The 24,358-nt window shown below is 39.9% G+C and overlaps 1 protein-coding gene across 2 annotated transcripts in view; it reads right to left on the reverse strand.

Annotated features, from left to right (window-relative positions):
• PDE10A (phosphodiesterase 10A) overlaps nucleotides 1–24,358 on the reverse strand; it is a 565,357-nt gene that overhangs the window by 168,150 nt on the left and 372,849 nt on the right. For both annotated transcript variants that reach the window (XM_074948747.1, XM_074948749.1), the window contains one exon: nucleotides 8,373–8,501. In XM_074948747.1, the coding sequence (XP_074804848.1) occupies nucleotides 8,373–8,501 (129 nt within the window). The remainder of the gene's footprint in view (nucleotides 1–8,372; nucleotides 8,502–24,358) is intronic.

The raw sequence follows: 24,358 nt of genomic DNA on the forward strand, positions 1-24,358 counted from the left end.
ACTGCTTCTGGGGCTCTGGAGTTCCCCCCACCCACGGTGGCTGAGAGTGCAGGGTTTCCCCTGCTGCTGGCAGCAGCTTAGAGTTGTGGGGTCTGCCCGTGGCAGCTGGGAGCTGCAGGGACCGACCCCCAACCCGTGCCGGCTGGGGGCTGCAAGGTTAATTATGGACACCTGAGTGCAAATAAGCGAAGTCTATGACTTTTAAAAACCTCTTCAGAGGAGGGATGAGAAGCAGGCAGCAGAAGGGTTGTGTGCAGCAAAGGGGAAAGGTTCTCCTAGATAAACAGGTGTTTTTTTCTATAAGGGAAACCTTGTGTTTATTTCTGTTTGGGGATGAGGCTTTGGTTCCCAGAATGGGCTAGTAAGGGTGGCTGACAATTGGTAGCCAGCATAAGAAGAGGCAGTACTCCAGTGGGAGTTAGGACAGGGGGAGGAAGAGTGGTTTACAAAACAAAAAACAAAACAAAACAAAAAACCTCTTGGGCTAACCCTAGGGCCTACCCTGTAAATGCTGAAAATAAACCAATGCTAAGAATTAAACCTCCAGAGTCAGACTGATTTACTCCAGACAGACCAGCCACCCACCAACGCCAGAAGGAGAAATGCTGAGCCCTGATGTGTTGAAAGAGGTGCACTGTCACAGCACCCAATAGGACTAAGGCTGGGGGGAGCTGTCAGGGGTAGGGAACCAAGGCGAATGCTCATGTTTGGAACCACTAGGTCTAGGGAAATAATACTTTGTCCTAGATTCCCCATCACAGCTATAGGGATCAAATAACTGGGACCTTTGAGAGCAGATTGGTGATGTTTCCCTGATGTGCTCAAAGGCTGAAGAGGAGAATGAATATTCTTTTTCGAGATGTGAAGCTACCTTCACTGGGTCCCAGGCAAAATTATAGTGTCAGATCTGGCCTGCTCCAAGGAAGCACTCAATCCCATAATGGTAGAGGTGCCCAGTCCCAGGAGTGATACTCTCACAACATAGGAGAGTAGTGGTGATTTAAGTAGAGATGACACACTAAGGCGAATCAGCACCATAAAGGCTTTCAGAACTAGGAATAGCAGTACCAAGGGCAGATGAAGAGAGGCTGTCGGTACTGGAGCGGCGGGCACTGAGAGTTTCTGTGCTGACGAATCAACATTGGATAAGACATGAAACTCAGTCTGAGGCATTACCAAGCCGTGGTGCCTGACGGGGTACAAGAGGAACCCATCTTGGGTCTTGAGCTACCCTTTAAAGAGGCAACATGAAGAGATTTCTGCCTTTTCTTGCCAGGATCTGGTGATGGTGACCTAGATTTATGCCCCTTGCAGGAGCAGTGCTTCTTCTTTCCTCCGACCTCAGATGTTTTACCAGTAATGGAGGACATCTTCCTAGAGACATAAGCCCTAGAACTATGAACCAAGCCTGACCTCTCCGAAGCACTTCATGAAGAGGGTTGGCCAGGTGTGAGGAAGAATGTATAGCCCTCTCTAACAAAAAGAGATTCTTGTGAGCCTCTCTTGCCTTCTCTTAGAGAACAATCTACAGAAGGCACATTTATCAGGAGTGTGTCCCTCTCCAAGGCACAAAAGGGCACCCTGTATGCCCATAATTCAGCAGCAGCATCACATCAGAAGATGGGCAGCTTTTAAATCCAGGAGACTTCTGCTCAACCAGAAGAGCAGGATCTGGTACTGGGGAAGTTTCATAAGAAGAAGTATGAAAGAGCAAGAGGGAGAGATTTTGTGCGTGTGTGTGTTTTGTTTTTTTTACCAGAGAAGACTGCAAACTACTACTTACATAATTAACCCTAATAGCTATTTAAAAACTATTTACAAGACAAAAGTTAGCCAGACAGTGAGTGAGAGAGATGGACACCGCTAGGGTTCTGACTCACAGCCACTGGTGGTAAAAAGGAAATAAGGGGCAGATGGGGTAGCCCCATACTTTATATACTCACTTTGGGGTCATGAGGACTCCTAAGGTGCAAGATGCCACTGCTGGTCAAATGAATCTGAACTCAGGTGCATGGGATGTACATGCACGCAGAATGGAAAACACATCTCAAAGAAGACAAAGAATTAAAAGATGAAAAATTAAAGCTTCTATTTTGCAGAGCACAGACCAAATTGTGGAGACTCTCTGAAATAACAGTATCCATAATTATGTTTCTAATTTATTATTAGCCTGATTATTGAAATTCTCTGGTGTGTGTTTCAATGAAACTGATATTGTTCTTAATGTAAACACACACAACAGTAGCTTCTGTACCTGCAAGGTCCCTGATCAAGCCAGGTTTGGAGAACATGCATTCTGCTGTGTCAAAGGGATGTGTGTTTTAGTATGCTCTGTTAAAGTTCTTAGCAGATGCTCACTGAGTTATAGATTATTTTTAAAAAATCAATTACTTTATTCACAGTCTTTCAAGCTTCAAGAAGACTAGTAACATCTTAGATAATTTCTGAGCTACTAAAATCTGGGGCAAAAGAAAAGCATGGCAATCATTTTCTTTAAAAATAATCCCCCTGCCCCCCTTTATCTTGCCATTGTAACTTGAACAACTATAAGGATGTTGCTTACCCTTCACCCTGCCCGTCCCAAAAAAACAACTTTGGCCAGAGACCATGCATGGAGTGTTTCTGCCCAAAAGTTCAATTTTTTCAGAAAATTAAGAGCATGTAAACCAAAGGGTTATTCACTCAAATTGTTTTGCAAGCTTAACAATAGCACTTACTGTCAAGTGAATGCTATAATATACAAAAATTTAATTGCAAGCTGAATTTGTATGGAATGGATCTGTTATTTTAATTGCCTTCTTATGTAGCTTATTATTGAATACACCAGTTACATCACGGAATGCCACCATCTGTCCACACATTGACTTTACAGCTCTTCATGCTTACTTTGAGAGAGACTAGTTAACTTTTCTGCCTAATTTTCTTGGAATTATATATATAAGCACATACCAGAATGTTGCAAAATTTCAATTTTAGAGACAATTCCAGGTTTAGGAAAGAAGAGATAAAACTCAGCCAATGTCTAGAAGGCACCACTGGATGTCCTTCACATGCACTTAAATATGAAATGGAACTGCAGATTATGTTACAAATCAAATTTATAAGTATGCGAATCACAGATGTGAAAGATCCTAATGTAATCAAAGCAGGAAGAGTCAATGCTTCAATTTTTCTACTTTGTGATATATTACAGTGGTTCTTAACCTTTCTGTACAGCTAGCCTGCACATTCCTAAAATTGTTCCCTCAACAATAAATGTTAGCGTGTCTTCTTTCTGTTTGTCTTAGTTCTAGGATAATTTGTTCTCTTCATATTACTCTTATTTTGTGTTCCTCTCATTTGTTTGCATGCCTCAGAATTGTCTGTCATTTTGTTGTGTCTCTGTTCAATATTTTGTTCTGAGTTGTTACTAGATAGATCGTTTGCTATGATAAGTGAAATTCTAAGGTCTTTCTTCTCTTTTCCTGAATCATTGTATTCAGTCTTTTGTGTATGTGTTTTTCATATGCATTTTTCCATTCTCTTTTGGTGTCTTCTGTTTTCTTCTTTTTAGGCCAAGGGTAGAAAGGGAAATGTTAGAATGTTGTGAAGGTCAAAACCATAATGGGGTTCAAGAAAGAATTAGGTAAGTTCATGGGGAATAGGTCCATCAATGGCTATTAGACAAGATGGTCAGGGATACAACCCAATGCTCTGGGTGTCCCCAGCCTCTGACTGCCAGAAGCTAGGTGTGGGTGACAAAGGCTGGATCACTCAATGATTGCCTGTTCTGTTCTTTCTTCTGAAGCATCTGACACTGTCAGAAGATAGGATACTGGTCTAGATGGACCACTGGTCTGACCCAGTATGGCCATTCTTATGAGAAGGAAAAACAGTTGGCATGCATTACAATGGTGCAAGTCATATTTTGCACATGTGACTACAGGCTTCCAGGAACAACCTTAATTTCAAAGAACTGAGCTATTTGGAGTAGTTTTAAAACATGAATATCTGCCTGTACAACTCCCCAGAGCCAAGAATATGTACAACCATACCTCCCCAGCATAGAAAAGAGAATTTTCAAAGCCCAATAGTGAGCATTCTTTCAACTCTGAGCTTCATATTACTTACATATGGAAGGCAATCACTTATTTCTGAACTCCTTTTCCATTGTGCTCAACAGCATTTGCTTACTATAGGTATTTGGTAAACTTACATAATAGTAAATATGAAACAATCAACACATGTATGAAAAGGCAATCTAGATGTTCAAGTAATCCTCTAAATTTGCATAATTATATTTTTATATAGCTATTGGGCAGAGATGTAAGTATATACAAAATCTGACATGTCCAATTATATCTTCATTTTATTGTTGTCAAGATACACTAAGATTTCACTCATTCCAAAATTTCATACTTATCAAGCTCTATGCAACTCATTCAGAGTTTACATTTGCAGCTGAACATCAGAAGAAAAACATACAGTAGTGACTGCTTCTCATTATAATAGCATCCATAGGATGTATTCAATATGTTAGTTTCTTAAAAGATTATGACTTTTTGCCATTACAGCTAATATATAGCATATGTGGCTTTCTTTCAGAAATAAAGATTTCTTTTGGCTTATGTTTATCTAAAACATTTTCCTTTGCAAAGTCCAAAATGGAATAGCTGAAGTATTTTTGTATTTACAATGGTCCATTTAGGGCAATTGCTTCCAAAGCTTTGTCAGGATCCTACTTATAATAAAATATCCTGAAGATTAAATTAACAAATATGTATAATTAATAACATTTCTCCCATTATTTATTAATTGTGGTTTCCTCATCTGTAGACTGGGGAGTGCAATATTTTCCTATCTTCCAAGAAGGTTGTGATCATTAATGAATGTTTGTATAAAGTTTTGAAAATATAAAAAGTGTTATATAAATGCAAATTAATAATAATTTGAAGGAAATGATTTCTCTTCTCCTTGATTACAGTTGTTCAGATGTCACCTGACCAGAATGAAGGTTGCTGAGAGGCACATTTATTTGCCTGATTTTGTAAATAGCTTCAGCATTTTTCATCTAATTTTTGCGAAGTCCTGAAATGGCAATATAATGCCACCCAGGCAAAACTGCACCCCTCCCCACAAACAGTTTGAAAATACACTCATGAGTATACCTAAAAGCTGGATTTGGACATTCAATAAATATGCAAAAACATGCTTCCTTATTGGGTCAATGGAAATCACAATTATTGTTTCTGAAACTTTTAACTTTATCTCCTTCAAAATGTTACTTATAAAATTTTTTGTTAGATTTAAGAAAAACTTGGCTCAAAATCAGAGACTTCTAGCTATCGCTCACAAAAATATAAAGAAAATCTGTAACAATCTATACATTGACTTCACGTTTCAAGGAAAACCAAGGTTTATTGACCCTAGAGTTGCCAACTGTCTAATCACACAAAACCAAACACCCTTGCCCCGCCCCCCACCCTGCCCCTTCCCCAAGGCCTTGGCCCTGCCCTGCCCCTTCTCACTCCATCCTCCTTCCCTCCGTTGTTGCTTGCTCTCCCCCGCCCCGGCAGGGCATTGGGTTCTGGGAGGGGGTGTGGGCTGGGGGTGGGCCCAGGGTTTCAGAGTGTGGGAGGGGACTTGGGCTGAGCCTGGGACAAGAGGTTAGGGTGCAAGAGGGGGTGCGGGCTCTGGGAGGGAGTTTGGGTACATAAAGGGGCTCAGGGCTGGGACAAGGGGTTGGAGTGCAGGAGGAGATGAGGGGTAAGGGCTGTGGGAGGGAGTTTGGGTGTAGGTGGGGGCTCAGGGCTGGGGCCAGAAGTTGGGGTGCAGGAGGGGATGCGGGGTGTGGGCTCCAGCTGGGCGGTGCTTACCTCAGGCAACTCCCGGAAGCGACCGGCATGTCCCTGCAGCTCCTAGGCCAGGCGGCTCCGCGCTCTACCAATGCCTGCAGGCACTGCCCCTCTAGCTCCCACTGGCCATGGTTCCCGGCCAATGGGAATTGTGGAGCCAGTGGTCAGGGCGGGGCAGTGTGTGGAGCCTCCCTGATTGCCTCTGTGCCTCGGGGCCGCAAGGATATGCCAGCCGCTTCCGGGAACCACACGGAGCCAGCCCTCCCCGCTGTGCCACCGACCGGATTTTTGGCCTACTAAAATCTCCCAGATTGCTTTCAATAGCAACTGGGAGACTGAGGCTGATTCCAGGAGACTCCTGGCCAATCTGGGAGGGTTGGCAACCCTAATTGACCCTCAAGGTCAATATTTACCTTGTCTTTGTTAACTGGTTGGCTCAATACAACTTGAAGCTTACTTCCACAGAAGTCACCATTATTAGAACTTTTTCATGTCACACCCAAGTGTGTGAACAAGCATCATAAGATAATGGCAGCAGAGAAATTCTAAGCAAACCAAAATAACTTCTGCTTAAAACTGCCATGTTCTCTGAACTGAAACACTATCTGAAACTTTCTGCCACATTTAAGCACTCATATTCTTAACTCACACCATAACCTACATTTCTCACGGAATATCACTCCCTGTACATATCCTGGCCTGTTGTAGAAAATCACCCTTTGCACAGGGTGGAAAGACACTATTGTAATCTAAAATAAGGATTTTCCTGGTAGCACCAAAGTATTTACTAATTTCTAAGAAGTCTGACTCAAATGAGTCCATTAGTGGTTACTAGGCTATTCTGCACCCCACCCCACAAAGCTCTCCGTACAAACATAGTATACACTTATGGTTCTTTTGGGTATCACAGTTCCCATGAGTAACAGTCAAAATAAAAAAAACCCAAACTTTTAGCTCCATACTTGACACACAAACTTGATACAGAAAAATGCTGTTGTGTATGTGTAGATAGATTATAAATATAAACACTTTGTTGTGTATCCATTAAAGTTGCACTATACCTATACCTAAAACAAAACCACAAAAGTAAATAAAAGAACAACTAAGGAACCTAATAGTAGGTACCCACCACTCCTTTTCCTAAACACAGGCATCTCACCATTAGAACAATCATCATACACCAAAGAAAATACACTGCATCTTAACTCTGCACACATAATAAGGCCATCCATGCAGTACTACCTTTCACAAACTCCTTAGCACCATTACCACAAACAGACCAGATTCACCCACCACTATCCTTTCTGCATTGTTATAGAAAATCATATTCACTCGTATTTGGGAAAGTGGCAATATTCCATATATTTAAAATGGGGAATATCATTCAAACTAGTATTTTAAAAAAACAAAACACAACAAAAACTATTTATTGCTGCATATACGGAGCAAAATCAGGCTTTTTTCCCCCAACCTACTATACTGCAACCTCATGTACAATTTGCTACTGTGATCCAGAACTTTACTAGAATTCATTCTTTCCAAGTGTCTCCTTTGCATTGACTCTCTGATGTCTGGATGATGTTTTTCCCCCGATGAATTTATTCACATTTTTCCAGAAAAAATATCACTGTTATTGCCTGTCAATATTTTTTCCTGGTAATTTTTATTTCTCTTCATTCCTCAGTGTTTGCAACAATTTTATTTAATTTCATCTGCAGACCTAGGTTCCAATGTTGCAAACTACTGAACAAGCAAGGACCTTTCAACTCACAGCTCCACTAAATTCAAAAGGGTTCCAAGTATCCATTCACGTACAACAGCTTGTAGGACTGAGGCATTAGTTAACAAGTTGGTTATCAGCAAGTCCAGATCATTAAAAGGAGAAGAGCTCTATGTAGCTCGAAGTCTGTCTCTTTCACAACAGAAATTGATCCAAGAAAAGATATTACCTCACCCACCTTGTCTCTCTGTTAAGTATAAATTAAGCCTAATACTGATCCTGCAGCAGCGCAAGAACCTCCCCATAATTCAGTACATTGCTTTTTATCATTACCCTTTGCTTACAATCCATGTGTCACTGCTCATATCCAAACCCATTTTAATTCATGTTGCATGTAGGAATTTGCGAGGTAACGTACCAACTATTTTACTGAAGGCTACATATTATGTGTTGCAGAACCTTCTTTCAGTATTTTAGCAATTTTAGAGGTAAGAAACAAAATTATGTTCTCAATAAACTTGCACCGATGTAATGTTTGTAATGATTAATGTTTGGCCCAAATGTTCATATTTATTCATTTTCAGTTACAATTATTGGACTAAACGTCTACAAAGGAATACCAGTACATTCAACCAGAAATAGCTAACGACTAGAAACATAAGGAATTCTTAGCCTTTTTTTTTTTTTACTTTATTAAAAATTTTGCAACCTTGACATGTAAGCTACAAAATACAAGTTTTAAAAAATGAAGCCGGTTTATAAAACCAATCTCCAACCTGTTTAACATTAATGTTTAATCACAATTAATAAGATTTTACCTTCCTGTCTGTTGTTTTTTCTCTTCAGCCATTTTTCCACTGTCTCAGCACTTACACTTTCTGACACAAATTCATCCAGTACCTGGGGGTGAAGAGAAAGATAGGCCTTCACTTTTTCATCTGTCAAACCTGCAAAAGAGAATATTAACTGATTACGTTATTATCACATTATTCCTTATAGCAATGCTTAGAGACCCCAGTCTGGATCAGGGCTCCCAACTGTGCTAAGGGCTGTAAAAATACACATGTACACATGGTTCCTGACCTGAAGCTAAGGTTGCCAACTTTCTACTCACACAAAACCGAACACCTTTGCCCTGCCCCTCCTCCGAGGCCCCACCCATATCCTGCCCCTTCTCTGAGGCCACACCCCCTGCTCACTCCATCCCCCTTTCCTCTGTCGCTCACTCTCTCCACACTCACTGACTCGCTCATTTTCACCTGGAGGGTATCAGGAGTGCAGGCTCTGGGCAGCACTTACCTCAAGCAGCTCTGGAAGCAGCCAGCACATCCCCCTCCAACTCCTATGCAGAGCAGCGGAGGTGCAGCCAGGCGGCTCTGTGCGCTGCCCCATCAGCAGGCACCACCCCCACAGTTCCTGGCCAATGGGAGCTGTGGGGGCGGTGCTTGGGGCGGTGGCAGCATGTGGAGCCCCCTTGCTACTCCTACACATAGGAGCCAGAGGGGGGACATGCCAGCTGCTTCCCCAGAGCCACATGGCATGGAGGCTAGCAGGGAGCCTGCCAGCCCCGCTGCACAGCGTCACCAACCGGACAGTCAACAGCCCAGTCAGCGGTACTGACCAGAGCCTCCAGGATCCTTTTTTGACCGAGTATTCCGGGCAAAAACCAGACATTTGGTCACCCTACCTGAAGCGTTTACAATCTAAGACAGGAAATGACATGCAAAGAGTGGGAAAAGGGGATATGGATCCATTCATGGAATATATTTCCACTATAAGGAGATGCATGGAAGAACACACAACGGCTGTTACGGGTGTTGTGGGAGAAAAGTATAGGCAGGAAATCAAGGCTGGAATCGCCGGTGCAGTGATAGGAGACGTAGGCAGGTTTGAAGGAAAATGGGGAGACAGTGGAGCAATTTCAGGGGCAGCACGATCTAAGAATGAGGATTTTAGCAGATGCATTTTGTTGGATTGGAGAGAGGGGATGTGAGAGGAGGAAACTGCAGAAGGTGGGGTGTAAAGGCTTAAACGGGATTTTTTGAAGCAAGGACAGAGATTTTAGAGACATTACTGAGGAACAACCAGCAACCTTTGGACACAGCCAGAGGGGGAGGGTGAAGAAGAGTGAGGAGTCAAAGATCACCATTGGGTTACAGGCCTGAATGACACAATGGCTGATGATAGTGTCATCAGTTACACAGAAAGCGAAAGTAGGGGCGGTTTTGAATGACAAATCAAGAGTTCAGTTTTGGCCAGGCTGAACGTAAGCTAACAGTGAGACATTCAGGACGATATAATTGGAGAGACAGGCTGAGATGTGGGGTTGGATGCAGGAAGGTGGTCAGGGGTAAACATGTCTCATATACAGTGCCAAACTCAGTTTCATCACTTAAACAGCAACAAGAGCAATAACTACAATAACATGTAACATCAAAATTAGGTGGGAACTTAAAAAGGAAAAAAGTTGCAGATATAGCTTCAGAAGCAGAAGCAATATTCAAACCAACAAGCAACCATTATTTTAGAAATTCCGTTATCATGCTAAGATTACACTTAAGGGTACATTTCTTTACAATATCTAACAAAAGGAAACCAGTGATACATATTTTAGAAAATGCAGGACAACCAAAAGGCCAAATCAGAAATTCTATGATATGGGAAATTCCTGATATCACAAACCTACTGTACCATTCAAAAGTCCACTTAATGTAACTACTCACTTCAGGGATGTGCAAGTGAAATGAAGCTAAAATTTTTCAAGGGAGAATAGGAAACAACTCTAACTGCCTTGAGAGAGATACATGTTTTCGCAAACAGAAGGTATACTGAATGCAGAAGTGTTAATTAGTTCTGCTGGGGACTGAAGTAACAATTGCAGTAACTCCTTAACTACCTCTTCTCCTCCAGAGTTGTGTGTACATAAACATATTGTCAGTGAAGCTGTGAATTAATGACAGAGTTAGCACAAGTAATGAAAAAGCAGATCAGCATTAGACAAACCTGAAACTCTCCCCAAACCGTGTTAAGTTTGTTTTGAGAATTCCGACACAATACCGAAACACTGATGCTTCTTTTCATATTTCTTGCTTAGTACAGTGTTAGAATGCACTGAAAAACCTCTTCAGCCACTGAGATTATAAATTGTAATAATATTCTATAGTAATTTTAAAAATATTATAGCTAGTGTCTTTCAGAATGAAAATATTTGACAAGTAATATCAAAATACAAAAACAAACACAGCACTGACATAATTTTGTACTATCCAGATTCATTAACACTGAATGTTGGAGCTGCAACACTAGATCAGCCACACCAGACCACTAGTACCAAATTGACCACAGATCACACCATTAGTACCAAATTAGTGCAGAATCTCAGTCCACCTAATCCATGTACATTGCCTCCAGCAGCAATCAGTACTTGATGCAGCAGATAATAGTTTCAAAATACCAACTGACCATGCTTGCACAATTTAAGTTAGACCACAGAGCAGGGTGCTTGATTTTCGTTTGTGATGAGCAGTTGGAACTCTCATTTAAGTCAGTGAGAGCAGCAGCTGCACAGCTACTCTGAAATTCAGGTTACTTCTTTGGATGCCTAACCTTGGGCAACCATATTTTAAATGTATACCATAATGCATCTACCATAATCCAGACGTACATGCTCTGCATGGATTAAAAACTCTCAACAGATGTAGATCATCATCTACATCCTGAAAAATTAGATTTGGTTACCTATATATAATTTTTGTAACTGGCTGCACAAAGAAATACATAATAATATTTTGGTATATAAAATACTGGTATTCTTATGGGACAATATGTTTTAATATGATAATATGTTTACAGTAACGATGTATAACAAACATTTTGGAGATTCAGTTCAGTTAAGCATCAGAAAGTTGTTTAACTTAGCCAAAGCTCTCCGGTCTAAAAATATGGCTGATAACTCATTAGTACAGAAATGCCTGCTATGTTACAGGTTCTATACAGATTGCAAGGACAAAAAAAAAATAGCATTTTGTAGCACTCCTGCTTCTGGCCAAAACTAGGAATCGGGAGGCATGTAAAACATAAAAAAAATTAACTCCTACAAGGTTTGATTTGAATTTTAAGTGAAAGTTCATGTCTCCTCTCATTTATCTGAACTAGTCAGCTAATTCTTAAATTTACATTGAAACATAGTGTTAAAAAATTATGAACTATGGCCCAATCTTGTAAATCATTACTTAACTTGAGATACTGCGGAAATTGCAGATTCCCCAATATTCAGTTTCCACCACAGGTTTAATAGTGGGAGCCCCCGCTCTCAGACCCATGTGGCTGACAGCAGAAAATCGCAGAAAAGGAATAATGGGACTTTAGTACCGCAAATAATAAGGACCATTATTACTGGTCTGCAATTTTCCATGGCTTGCCCGCAACCCAGCCACAATTTTTTTTGACAATCACCCTGCAATTCAAGTAGGACCTTACTTGTGAGCATAGTCCTTATTCCTTACCTTCCAAGGAAAGGAACGTATGCTTTAAACTTTTATAGGATCAAGTGCCATATTAACACTTGCCATCATTCAGTAAAATGTCCACAGGAACTAAGAGCTTACATCTACATTCCATACATTTAACTATAACTTCAAAAATAATTTTGTCCCAAATGTCTTGCAACTTCAGCTACCCTGCACAGAGGCTTCTGTTTTAACCTCATGGGGACATGTGAGTCTTTCAGTGAATAGGAGAATTCCAGCAGTAATCCAAGAGGAGCACACTTGCATTTGGCTAAGCTGTACGTGTCCACACTTGGCTTTTTGTGTGTGTGTGTGTGTGTCAGACAATTAGAATAGAATAAATAGGTTCTAAATTCTATTCTATAATTGCAGAGGTGAAAAGAAATGGCAAGATTAATTACAAATAATAATTTGAACTAATTTTCTTTGCAACATAAAGCAGGTATTTTATCTAGGTTCTAATCTTTAGCCTTCTCTATAGAAAAAGAAATGTTATAGCCACATTAAGAAACCATGTTTTAACCTTACAGATTTTAAACACTGTTCACTTAATGTGGCTATAAAATTTATTTTTCTTCTGTACACGAAGACAAATAAAAGTGTTATAATACAGTTTGGTCACAAAAAAGTTTATTGCGTTTAAACAGAGCTATTTTGTGGTATATATGGGGCTTTCCATGTCACAGGAATTTATAGGTATTAAATTAGCTACACCACTCTCTTGTTGATCCCTCAGTGCAAGGGAATCATACTGCAGAATTAAAAAGACAATAGTCAATTAAGAAAAATTTAACATAAAGGACTATAAAGTTCATACCAAGATGCATGTGCCAGAAATTTTTCATACAGATCTGACATTTTTTACAGAGCATTTAATTTCTTCAATAAAAAAAACAGAATGAGAAGGAAGAAAAGGATAAGACAATATTTGCAATAAACCTCTCTTTAAATGTGTCAAAGCCTTAATTATCAGTGCTCTTAAAATATCCTTTTCTGTAAACTTAAAAATATGTATTTTTACATTAAAAATATTTGTTTTCTATTTCTCTCCACCTCCACCCAAACCTACAGCATATGTAAATTAAATGAACTTAATTCACCTATATGAATTAGAATTTACACTTGCAGATCTTTTGGAAGATACCATGAATGAAATCTTAGATCTCACTGACTTCAGTGGAGCCAGGATTTCACCCATGTTGTTAGCAATTCTGGCGCTGAACATTTTAAAACTATGTAAACAGCAATTTACAGAAATCATATCTCCAGAACTTTATTTCTATTTGATGAGCTCACAAAGTTTCACAGACCAGTTTCCTCCAAGGACCTACATTGGTTCTTCTGGCAGAAAATAATGAGCATTCTCATTTCCTGAAAACAATTCTATCCTCCGACAATGCAGGGATAGTATCAAGAGGGACTATCACTCAGGAGATCTGAACTTGGGCCACTAGCTTACTATACACAAAGCCAGAGCACACAGAAAGGTTTGGAACAATTGATTCTTCTGGGAATTAAAAGGAAAACTTGCATCTCAGTTGACCAGTCAATGGTTCCCTTTACACATTAGACTTTGCCTTGCTGATTCATACATATCCTGTTCAATGAATTAAAAAAAAAATACCCACCACAATGCATCTTCCAACTCCCATTTTTCCTCTTTTTTAGGTGATAACCCTATATTTTGGTGTTGACATCCCTTGCTGCAACCTGCTAATCCCCTGTTACGTACATGTTAACTATTTGTTCTGGTTTTGTGATTAAACAACGATTATAATGAAACTAAAACACAAAAAGGACCCGCATATCAGATAAGCACTTCCTTTCTTCATTTCCCTCAGAACAAACTGTAAGCAGAGAAATTGTGCAGGGTCTACCCTCTGCTTCTGCTAGGTCAGCAGCTACTAACTTCCTGACCAGCACATTTGTTTAGGTTCTCTTTGTGGAGCTCACTTAGAAATGTTCCCTTAGGCCATGCATCCAGTTCATAAAGTTAATTCATATGTGGGACTAACCAGAAGGACTTTTTTTTTCCCCTGGCTATTGCTGTCCTGATAGTCACTGAACACACATCACTACATCACTATTGTATAAATGACAACTTTCGCGTGAGTTTTACACACTGTTGTGCTCTTTGTGTCATTCAGGCTAGCTTGCTTATTCTATGGTCAGGAAGAGACTAACATTTTTGGAACCCTGTAAAACGAAGAAGGGAGAGAGGAAGCAGCATAGTTTTTACAAAGACAATGCCCTGATCCACAACAGTGGTATTTATCACTGACGAGGGATAACCTATGTTGGAACTGGTTTATCCAGTAGCATTCAGGCAATATCCATCAGGCAAGAGGGAAAGAAAAGGGATACAAAGATGATTTTTCCTAATATTTTTCCATTTTGATTTGACTTGGTTAGGGTGTTAGCTGTGGCCTACTCATACAGTGACTATAAACATTTGGATACTGTGTCCAGTGCATTCAAGTGTATGATCTGTTCCCTAATCTGGCACCAACGCCTACGCAGTCTATAAGGACAGATTTTTTTTTTTTTAAATTAAACTTCCTGGCCTTGAATGGAGCAGGCAAAGGGGCAACATTTTTATTCTTGGCACAAGGCAACAGAAACCACTAAATTTAACATTACATTTGTCTTTATATCAAGGCAGAATTACGGATGGAGTCTTTCCTCTTCTTCTTCCTGTCTACTTTTTTAACTAATTATAGAAAATCTGAACGTACATGTTTTTCTACTATTACTATGTAATGACATAGTTTAGTTTTCTAAGCACAAAAGTTGGAGCCAAGAATCTGAGTGCTAAGTCTGGCTCTGCAATTTTTTTTCTTTGGCCTTAGGCCTGTCACTTAAAGTGCAGAACTTCAGTTTCCCCATCTGAGAAACAGAAAGAAATCTTAAAAAGTTATTGTGGTGATTAATTCACTAACTTTTCTAAAGCACTTTAAAGATGAATAGCACTGAAAGTCCGTACTGTAACAGCTAAGCATTAATATTATCCTTTATTTCTGATTCCATCATTCTAGTGGAACTAGAACACTGGGGCCAACGGCATAACTAGAACTTGGAGTCTGTTGCTAGTAGATGTACTACTCTCTCCTTTTTAAAAAAAAGAAAGCATGGTATGAATTGTAGTATTGGTGAAAGATTTGGTTTGCAAAAGACTGACAGTTCTAGAGTCTGAGAACCTCCACTTGTCCACATGAAATCCCGAACATTTTATTTGCTCCCACTTTTCATTTGCAGTGACTACAAAGCGAACACCAAAATGGATTTTTGAACTCACCGCTCAAAACCGGATTCTGTTTCTCCTAGTATCCAGTGTTAGTAAATAATCAAGAGCTTCACTAAATCAAACAGCAAATCCATAACAGAGTACATGCTATTGGCTTTGATGAGAAAGATAATAAAGCCTGTACAAGAAAAACAAAGTGGACTTCTTGTAGCAATTGGGAGTACTACACAAGTGGAATATATCCAGAGAATCAGTTTCACTGCAACTCAAGTAAGTCTCCTGTTCACTATAACCCTTTTCAAAACGGCAGTCCCTCACAGAGTTTAAATAATTAATAAAAGTTGATATGACTGTGAACAAATGCTTCAGTCACAGTGAGCTCAGCAATAGTTCACTCACAACCTAGGAAACTCTTACTGAGAGTTTGTTGGCCATAACACTGGAGCTATCTTTATACTTTTTTTAAAAAATGCAACATGAACTTCTAAGTTCCACCTGAAAAATCACACAGTCACAGAAAGGATCTTGAGTTAACATTTCATATGCAATAATGAACCTGTAAATACAACCAAGACCAATATTTCACTGTTAGATTAGACGGTACCAGTGCAAAGAGTTTTTGAGATGCCTGAAGTCAGAACAAAAATGTTTCAAATGAAATGCAGATATTTCCACTTCAACCCAGTGACCAGAAAATAAAAAATAAAGCAAAGCCAGAAGACAAAGCTTACAGAATAGGAAGACTAATGCAACAAATATATGGGCACTCTCCCAGTTGATAAACACAATACTCATAATTTCTATGGTAGGATTTAGGAGAGACAGGATCTCTAAATACTGTCATAGTCTTATATTCAGCAGTCCCTTCAAGATGCCTGCAAAATATTCCTTGGAAAATTAGTCTGTATGAACATTTTAGTTTGTCCAGTGCAAAACACTATCACTAACTTAAAAGACCATCATGTATTCAGCAAGTATGATAAGGTATATCCTTTAGAAAGTCGATGCCTTAAAAACTTGAAAAACGCAGTGGCAACTGAGTATGAAACGAGATTTCGTTCAAATAGGAGTGGAGGGGAGTTCGGATTTACGAAGAGAATGAAATCTTTCATTCCTGCACCCCCCCAAAAAAATTAAAATCCTTCCTTCATTTGGAATTTACAATGAAACAAAAAAATACCAAAATTATGTTTCTGCTATTAAATGTATATGTTTTGTAAGCCATATAAAAAAACATAAGTTCTTTAGACATTTTGTTCATTTTGTTTTCATTAACAGCCCAATTCTGGGACTCTTACACACGCTGTGTATCACTTTGTTCTGGGAGTAGCCTCACTGAACTCAGTGTAAAGCAGTGCTACTCAAAGTGGTGGTCCGCGGACCGGTGCCGGTCCATGAGCCATCGGCTGCCAATCTGCGCACACACTGGAAAAAAAAATTGCCAGTCCCCCACATCAGATAGCTTGAGAAGCACTGGTGTAAAGTACTACTCACTTCCACGATGAATAGGTGGAAGAATTGGGCCCTGTAGCTACACTTTAAAAATCCGTTGTGTTTGGCATCAAGAGTAAGTCACAACCTTGCCAGCTCTCACAGTTTTATCACAAATCTTGCTTACTTGGTGTTGTACAAAAGGTGCCAGCTAACGCAGCCATTCATGTGATTATGTGAGAATCTCATCTTTCATTTAAAAAAAGTTTCTAGCCCCCCGGCTGTTGAGAAAAATTTGAAAACATGAAACCTACAGGTTCAAACACCAGCAAATCAATAAAAACAACCCAAATTCTATTTTTAAAATCTTGTGATTTTTAAGACAGTCTTGTGATGGGGTGGGGCGGGGGGTGGACCTGTCTCACAATTTTTCTACAAACCTATTTGGATATACTCCAGTCACTGCTATCCCTCAAAGTTCTTCTGCAACACCCTCAGTGGAATATCTTGTTGGTCTAGACATGGCCAATCGCTTTAATAACCATTGCAAGAAAGACCACTAAGAAATTAAGACAGGTTTCAGAGTAGCAGCCGTGTTAGTCTGTATTCGCAAAAAGAAAAGGAGTACTTGTGGCACCTTTTCTTTTTAAGAAATTAAGCAGATTTTTAAGTATAGACCAACAATGATGGGGAAAAACAGCTTCAAATATTACAACTTCTTTGGTAACGGAAGTTTAAAAAAAAAGCTGGTTTTGCTCTAACTCTGATGGACCACTGCAAAATATTTGACAAGGGCAAATTCATCATTTCTCCACACAATTAAGACAGATATTTTGTACCAAGCATAAACTTTAGCAAAAACACATTATGACAGACTACAGATTAGAAAACAACCTTACCTCCAATAAAGGTAAAAATTTTGTAATGTTAAAATAAATCCTTTCATTTGGACCCTAAAAATGATGAACAGAGACGTATAACAGCACTTCCTATAAATAAGCATTTGAACTGGAGTGTCATAGTTGGCACAGTGAGATCTTTGACATGAAAAATTCTCAAATTAATCCAGCAAGGAAATGTCAATGCATTTTTGCACCTATCTTCCTTCCTGAATAATTTAAATAGTCCTGTCCAATGCCCACCCAACACAAAAATCACCTCAGAGTGTCTCACTACAGAACCTTATAACTGTTATTTGTACTCATTCTTGAAGGCATTTGGGGCATGTGTGTACACTGCTTCACTTGGATTAAACACTAATCCCATTAAATCAATCCCTTCTTTGTTCAAAACATCAGGATTCAAAACCACAGACATAGTCAGTTTTGGAATATTCTTTTAAAGTCAGACTTTTTATCTTAATCCATTTAAGTATACAGGAATGTAATGCAACCAAGTGCCCAAACTGCACAATACCTAACATTACACTGATTTGGCAAAAAGTGTAGTTGTCAATTGCTAGCAATCAGAATGGTTGGATCTCTTCTTTTGTTTAACTGGCATTCAGGCTACCTCTTTTCCTTCTTCCTATCCATCCCACCACAATTACCCCAAGCCTAAATTGATAGGAAAAGAGAAATCATAAATTATTCCTTTGTACACTGACCAGCAAACCAAGTCATTTCTATATTAAAAACAGTTACAAGTATTGTAGTAATTTTAGATAAAGATCATAGAATCATAGAATCATAGAATATCAGGGTTGGAAGGGACCCCAGAAGGTCATCTAGTCCAACCCCCTGCTCGAAGCAGGACCAATTCCCAGTTAAATCATCCCAGCCAGGGCTTTGTCAAGCCTGACCTTAAAAACCTCTAAGGAAGGAGATTCTACCACCTCCCTAGGTAACGCATTCCAGTGTTTCACCACCCTCTTAGTGAAAAAGTTTTTCCTAATATCCAATCTAAACCTCCCCCATTGCAACTTGAGACCATTACTCCTCGTTCTGTCATCTGCTACCATTGAGAACAGTCTAGAGCCATCCTCTTTGGAACCCCCTTTCAGGTAGTTGAAAGCAGCTATCAAATCCCCCCTCATTCTTCTCTTCTGCAGACTAAACAATCCCAGCTCCCTCAGCCTCTCCTCATAAGTCATGTGCTCTAGACCCCTAATCATTTTTGTTGCCCTTCGCTGGACTCTCTCCAATTTATCCACATCCTTCTTGTAGTGTGGGGCCCAAAACTGGACACAGTACTCCAGATGAGGCCTCACCAGTGTCGAATAGAGGGGAACGATCACGTCCCTCGATCTGCTCGCTATGCCCCTACTTATACATCCCAAAATGCCATTGGCCTTCTTGGCAACAAGGGCACACTGTTGACTCATATCCAGCTTCTCGTCCACTGTCACCCCTAGGTCCTTTTCCTATAAGATATTATAGTGCACATAAAAAATACAACAGTGAAAAAGTATCTAAAGGTAAAAAGGTAAAAAGAAATCTAAAATTGTCTTTAGAGTTCAAAAAAAGTAAGTGTTTTACACACCTGATATGGTTTACAAATATATTTGTATATCTGTTGCACATTTTAAAATACTTAATCTAGTTGCGGAGACGGGACTATGTTAAATTGAAATTGTATGATAAATGTTAAGTGAAGTTTTGTGAAGGGAAATATTGTTGGACAGTAATCAACAAAACATATGCTGCTGGGAGATACAGAGGCTTAGCCACCTGGACACAAGCTCCACTCATCCCGCTTGTTCGGAAGTTTCGGGGGGTTGAACTGGAAGAGTTGCTGGTTGTCTCCAGAGGGAGGGAGCGAGTGAGCAGGATCAGGGAAAGGGGAGAGCTAGACTATGGTCAGGAAGGGAAGCACTGCTGGATTAGGCTCTCTCTTTGGGAATAAGAAGTAGAAGGGATATTGAATGCTATTGTTATGTTTATTCTGGTTAACCAAAAGTTTAGTGGTTTTTGAAACCCAAAAGCTGGAGGCATCATTAATCAGTGGTTTTTGAAGAGATCTTCAGGGCCTTCAAAATAGACTTAGAAACAGCAGCCAGAATGGCCCATTATTCACAGGCAAGTGTCCTGAGGGGAAGCTTTGGAGGGGTGAAAGGGTTGTACTAGGTGACCCAGACACACCATTGTTGAATAGGGTCAGGTCATTAAACTATATGGTATTGTAAACTGTGTACATATAGGGACTGCTTCATTTCATCCACCACCAAAATGCCATCTCAGAAGTGGAATATGGTAATTAATATAAGGATTCCAGCAGCACTACACAACAGTTTGAGAGAGAAAATGAAGAATACCTCATCCAATTAAAGCAACAAAGAAATTTAGGCAGGTAGAGCACTCGTAATCATACTGGAATTTAGCCAGGATACAGAGGTGAAAGTAAGCCAGTACACCCCGGTACGGCGTACCGGCAAGAGCCGGTGCGCTGTACCGGGGTGGATTGGCTTCCCCAGGTGCAATTTAAAGGGCCTGCAGCTCCCAGCACCAGCTGGCGCCTCTGGCCCTTTAAATTGCTGCCAGAGCCCTGGGGTAGCAGCAGCGGGGCAGCGATTTAAAGGGCTCAGGGTGTTAGTGGCGGCCGGAGCCCCGTCCCCGGAGCCCTGCTGCCAGAGCCCTGGGGAAGTGGTGGCGAGGTTCCAGGGATGATTTAAAGGGCCCAGGGCTCTGGCCGCCGTTACCGCCCAGGGCCCTTTAAACCGCTGCCAGAGCCCCCAGCTGCTGCTCTTACCCCGGGGAGGGGGAAGGAAGCACTTGCCGATACAGGGTGGGCCGGGGCTGGCTCTGACCTTCCCCAGCCCCGCCCCTTCCAACCGAGGCCCCGCCCCTTCCAGGGGCCAGAGCTGGCCCCAGCCTAGCCCCCATAAGTCCCTAGACTTACTTTCACCCCTGCCAGGATACCATGGTTCAAGTCCCTTACTCTTGTGAAAAGTGCCTCAAGAAACTTTAATGACTATGGGGGGCTTGACCCCACAGTCTGAGCAACAACGTGAGGTGCTGAGCACTCTCAACTCCTATTGACTTCAACAAAAGTAGAGTGCACTGAACACCTCCAGTAACTGCTCAGTTTCTTACAGAATCTAACCCTAGAATTGGTTATGCCCTCTGTCTGATCTGTCATCCAAAATATTACACTCTAATGCTCCAATAACTCCAGGGCAGAGCCCTGATTCAGTACTACCTAGTATATGGAAGAACACCATCTATCGAATCCTTATCAAGTTTAGTTTTTATTAACTAGGGTAGCAAAGGTCTGTTCTCTTAGCTTAAGACTTACACGCTTGTTGAATGGGTGAATAACCCCTCATGATTTTAGCATTCAGTTTTCAATAAAAACATAAATATTAATACTGAATTGAAAATCTATATATTATGCAACACTGCAGTACATGTATACTGTTATTATACAACATTATCCATCAGTTAATGTACAGGTATTTGATAAAATTGTGACCATTACTGTTATGCCCAGAGAACAGGTCCACTACATTTCTAACTAGAACTTTGGAATAACTTTAAAGAATGCATAATAAGTTTTAGTCTCCACCCAAGTGCATGCTGGGACAGAAGACTGGGTATTTAGTATGCAAGAAGCTCATGGAATGAATGCAGACACACTAACAGCTTCAGATTTTAATCAAACTAATTTCAAAAATTTGCCTGAAGAATAAACTAAATATTCACTCAGAATTCATGCTAAAGGTGATTACCAACATTTGTAATGAAGTTTCAACATTTCTACAAGTAGCAGAATTAATAACAAATATATAATGAATATTTCACTACAGTTTAAAATCATTTGCCTTTTTTCCTTCTCTTGTGTAGATTCATGAAAATATTTCCTATAGCCCAGGTTTTCACCCAACGTGCTCTGTGCTAACAGAGTCTAAATTAACATCAACAAGTGCTGAAGCCGTATCTGATTATACATTATGTAACTCATCCAAAATCCAAAACTAAGTAAATTTCATAAAATAAACAAACACATAAATCAGGTTGCAAAATTAATTACTCAAATGTCAAGAAATGCCAAAGATAAGGATGCAACCTTAACCCTGCCCTTGGGTGTCTATAGTAATACAATTTAGTATGCAAATTACATTTTCTACAATACAAGACGTAATCCTACAACATTTATATATTTGAATAATCTCACTGGTCTCAACATTAGTCTCATTATCTATAATCAAGTACTACATTAATTTTTTATATTCATGATTAGAATTCTAGTTACATTAGCCAGAAGCTAAAAGTTTGCCTGATGAACAAGCTGGATACAGAGGTATTTACTTATGAAAGGAGCAAACAAATCAGCCAAACAGTTGCATGCTCAGACAGTTTACCTGGAGCACACAGAAAATCATAATCATGATAGAATCCTCTGACGTAACGATTAACACAGAACATTGATGCAAAATAATCTATTGCATAGCAATGAGACTGTGCACCTGCGTTTTCTCCACTTTGGTGGTATTGGGTGCCCATTTACAGCAGCATACCATAGCTCTACATTTCATTGTAATTGTTTCCAACTTTCAGTGTACATTTTCAGAGAAAAATAAAGGAAAAGTGCACTAAGAAAAGAGAAGATATAAGAACACGGAAACCTGTCATTAGGAAGTTCCATTAGTAAGAAACCTAACATGACTTCCTCATGTTTGATCTGGTACATGAAAATGTAGCTCTTCTAATACAAACTATACTGTTCTAATTACATGTCATTTTTTTTTGTAATTGAGGCTAAACTAAAAATCATAGCCTTTCGTTAGCCCTTTATGAGATATAAAGTAATATATTCCTAAATATCTTGAGCTGTGACTTTCTCAGATCTTTTAAGATTGGCAGGAACAATCCTGTTTAGTACTTGAATGGGAGATCTCAAAGAAAACCCCAGGTCCCAACAGGAAGGTGTGCTGATGCTTTGGGAGGTGGCACTCTTCCATCTGAGTTTGACCTGAACAAACACCCAGGCCTGGTATTGATAAATTCATAGCTTTTGAAGCCAAAAGGTAGGCATAATTGTGATTATTTTGTCTGATAAAAACATAAGAACGGCCATACTGGGTCAGACCCAAGGTCCATCTAGCCCAATGCTGTGTCTTCTGACAGTGGCCAATGCCAGGAGCTTCTGAGAGAATTAACAGAACAGGTAATCATCAAGCAATCCATCCCCCGTTGCCCATCCCAGCTTCCGGCAAACAGAGATACCATCCCTGCCCCTCTTGGCTAATAGCCATTGATGGACACTGTCCTCCATGAATTTATCTAACTCTTTTTTGAACCCTGTTATAGTCTTGGCCTTCACAACATCGGCTGGCAAAGAGTTCTAAAGGTAGTCTTTGCGTTGACTAACCTGCCTAACACAGGCCACAGAACTTCACCCAGTAATTTGTGCATTGAGCCCAGCAATTTGTGTTTGACCCAGCGTATATCTTTTGAAAGACATGCAATCTTGAATTCAAGACTTGTAAAGGGACCTATAGCCTGCAGACAAATAACCTCTTGACATGCTCTTCAAGAGACTAAATAGATTGAATTCCTTAAACTGAATTTCCTTAATTTAAAGGGGCGCTTTATTACTTGGGATGGCATAATTCAGATGAGATTTATAAAACACAAGGCCTGATCACTCACGTTTATTATCACATAGTAGATTCTGACGAGTTTGGTCTTGCAGTTCAGACTAAGGGGATGTGAACAGCAGTGCGGACCAGAGTACTGCACTGTAACTTCTCCATGTGCACACTGAAGGCTTAAACTTAAAGGTCCCAATTTTGCACTCCTGTAGTTCTCTTCAAAGCTGTTCAAGAGGACCACACTAGCTGAAACGTGGGACCTTTAAGTTTATGCCTGCAGTGTCCACACAGATGTGTTCAGCATAGCACTTTGGGGCGGTCACACCCTCGTAGTCCCACACAATATAAGTTCTCAGAAATTGACTTGTATATCATGGACCCTAGATGTACTGCATTTTTTGCTACATCTGACTCCTAAACATTAAAGTTGCTCATGTCAGAGAAGTTAATAGCACATTCACTGCTCTGAAAACTACTCTCGCTATTTTGTCTCAATATTGCTGTAAAATATAGATACTGTATGTCACTCTCTTCAGATCTAATGCAGTTCTTGACTGACATTAAAAATAAAATTTACCAGTCAAATTCTTGGGGGGGGGGATTCCCACTTTCAGACTAATTAAGCGTTGAAAGTTAGGTGCTGACTCCATCAAAGTGTCAGAAAAAAGTTAGAAATTCCAATTTATTTAAAACAAGATAAATGAAAAGCAGTGGTTTTTTTTCAACATCTCAGTCTTCAGATGTGCAAGTGAATAGAGTGAGAGAGGACGCTTTAAAGATACTAATACTGCTCAATTCTGTGGTGATGGATGTAATGATATCTCCATCTAAAATATGGCCTAAAAAGAGCAGCATAATTTAAGATATTTCAATAAACACTCTGCTAAAGTGAATGGTGATTTAAAGTGACAATTAAATACTGTGTTAAGCTTACTTTTACATTACAAATAAGACTAAGTTGCACAACCCGTGCTGCGAGCACTTACTCAACTCGAGTATTCCCATTGACGTCAGTATATTTGTGTGGGTAAACAGTCACCAACATGATCAAGGGTTGTGCAACAAAGCCCCAACCATGTTTCATTCCAT

Source organism: Natator depressus, chromosome 3 (assembly GCF_965152275.1).
Source record: "Natator depressus isolate rNatDep1 chromosome 3, rNatDep2.hap1, whole genome shotgun sequence".
Classification (NCBI taxonomy): Eukaryota; Metazoa; Chordata; order Testudines; family Cheloniidae; genus Natator; species Natator depressus.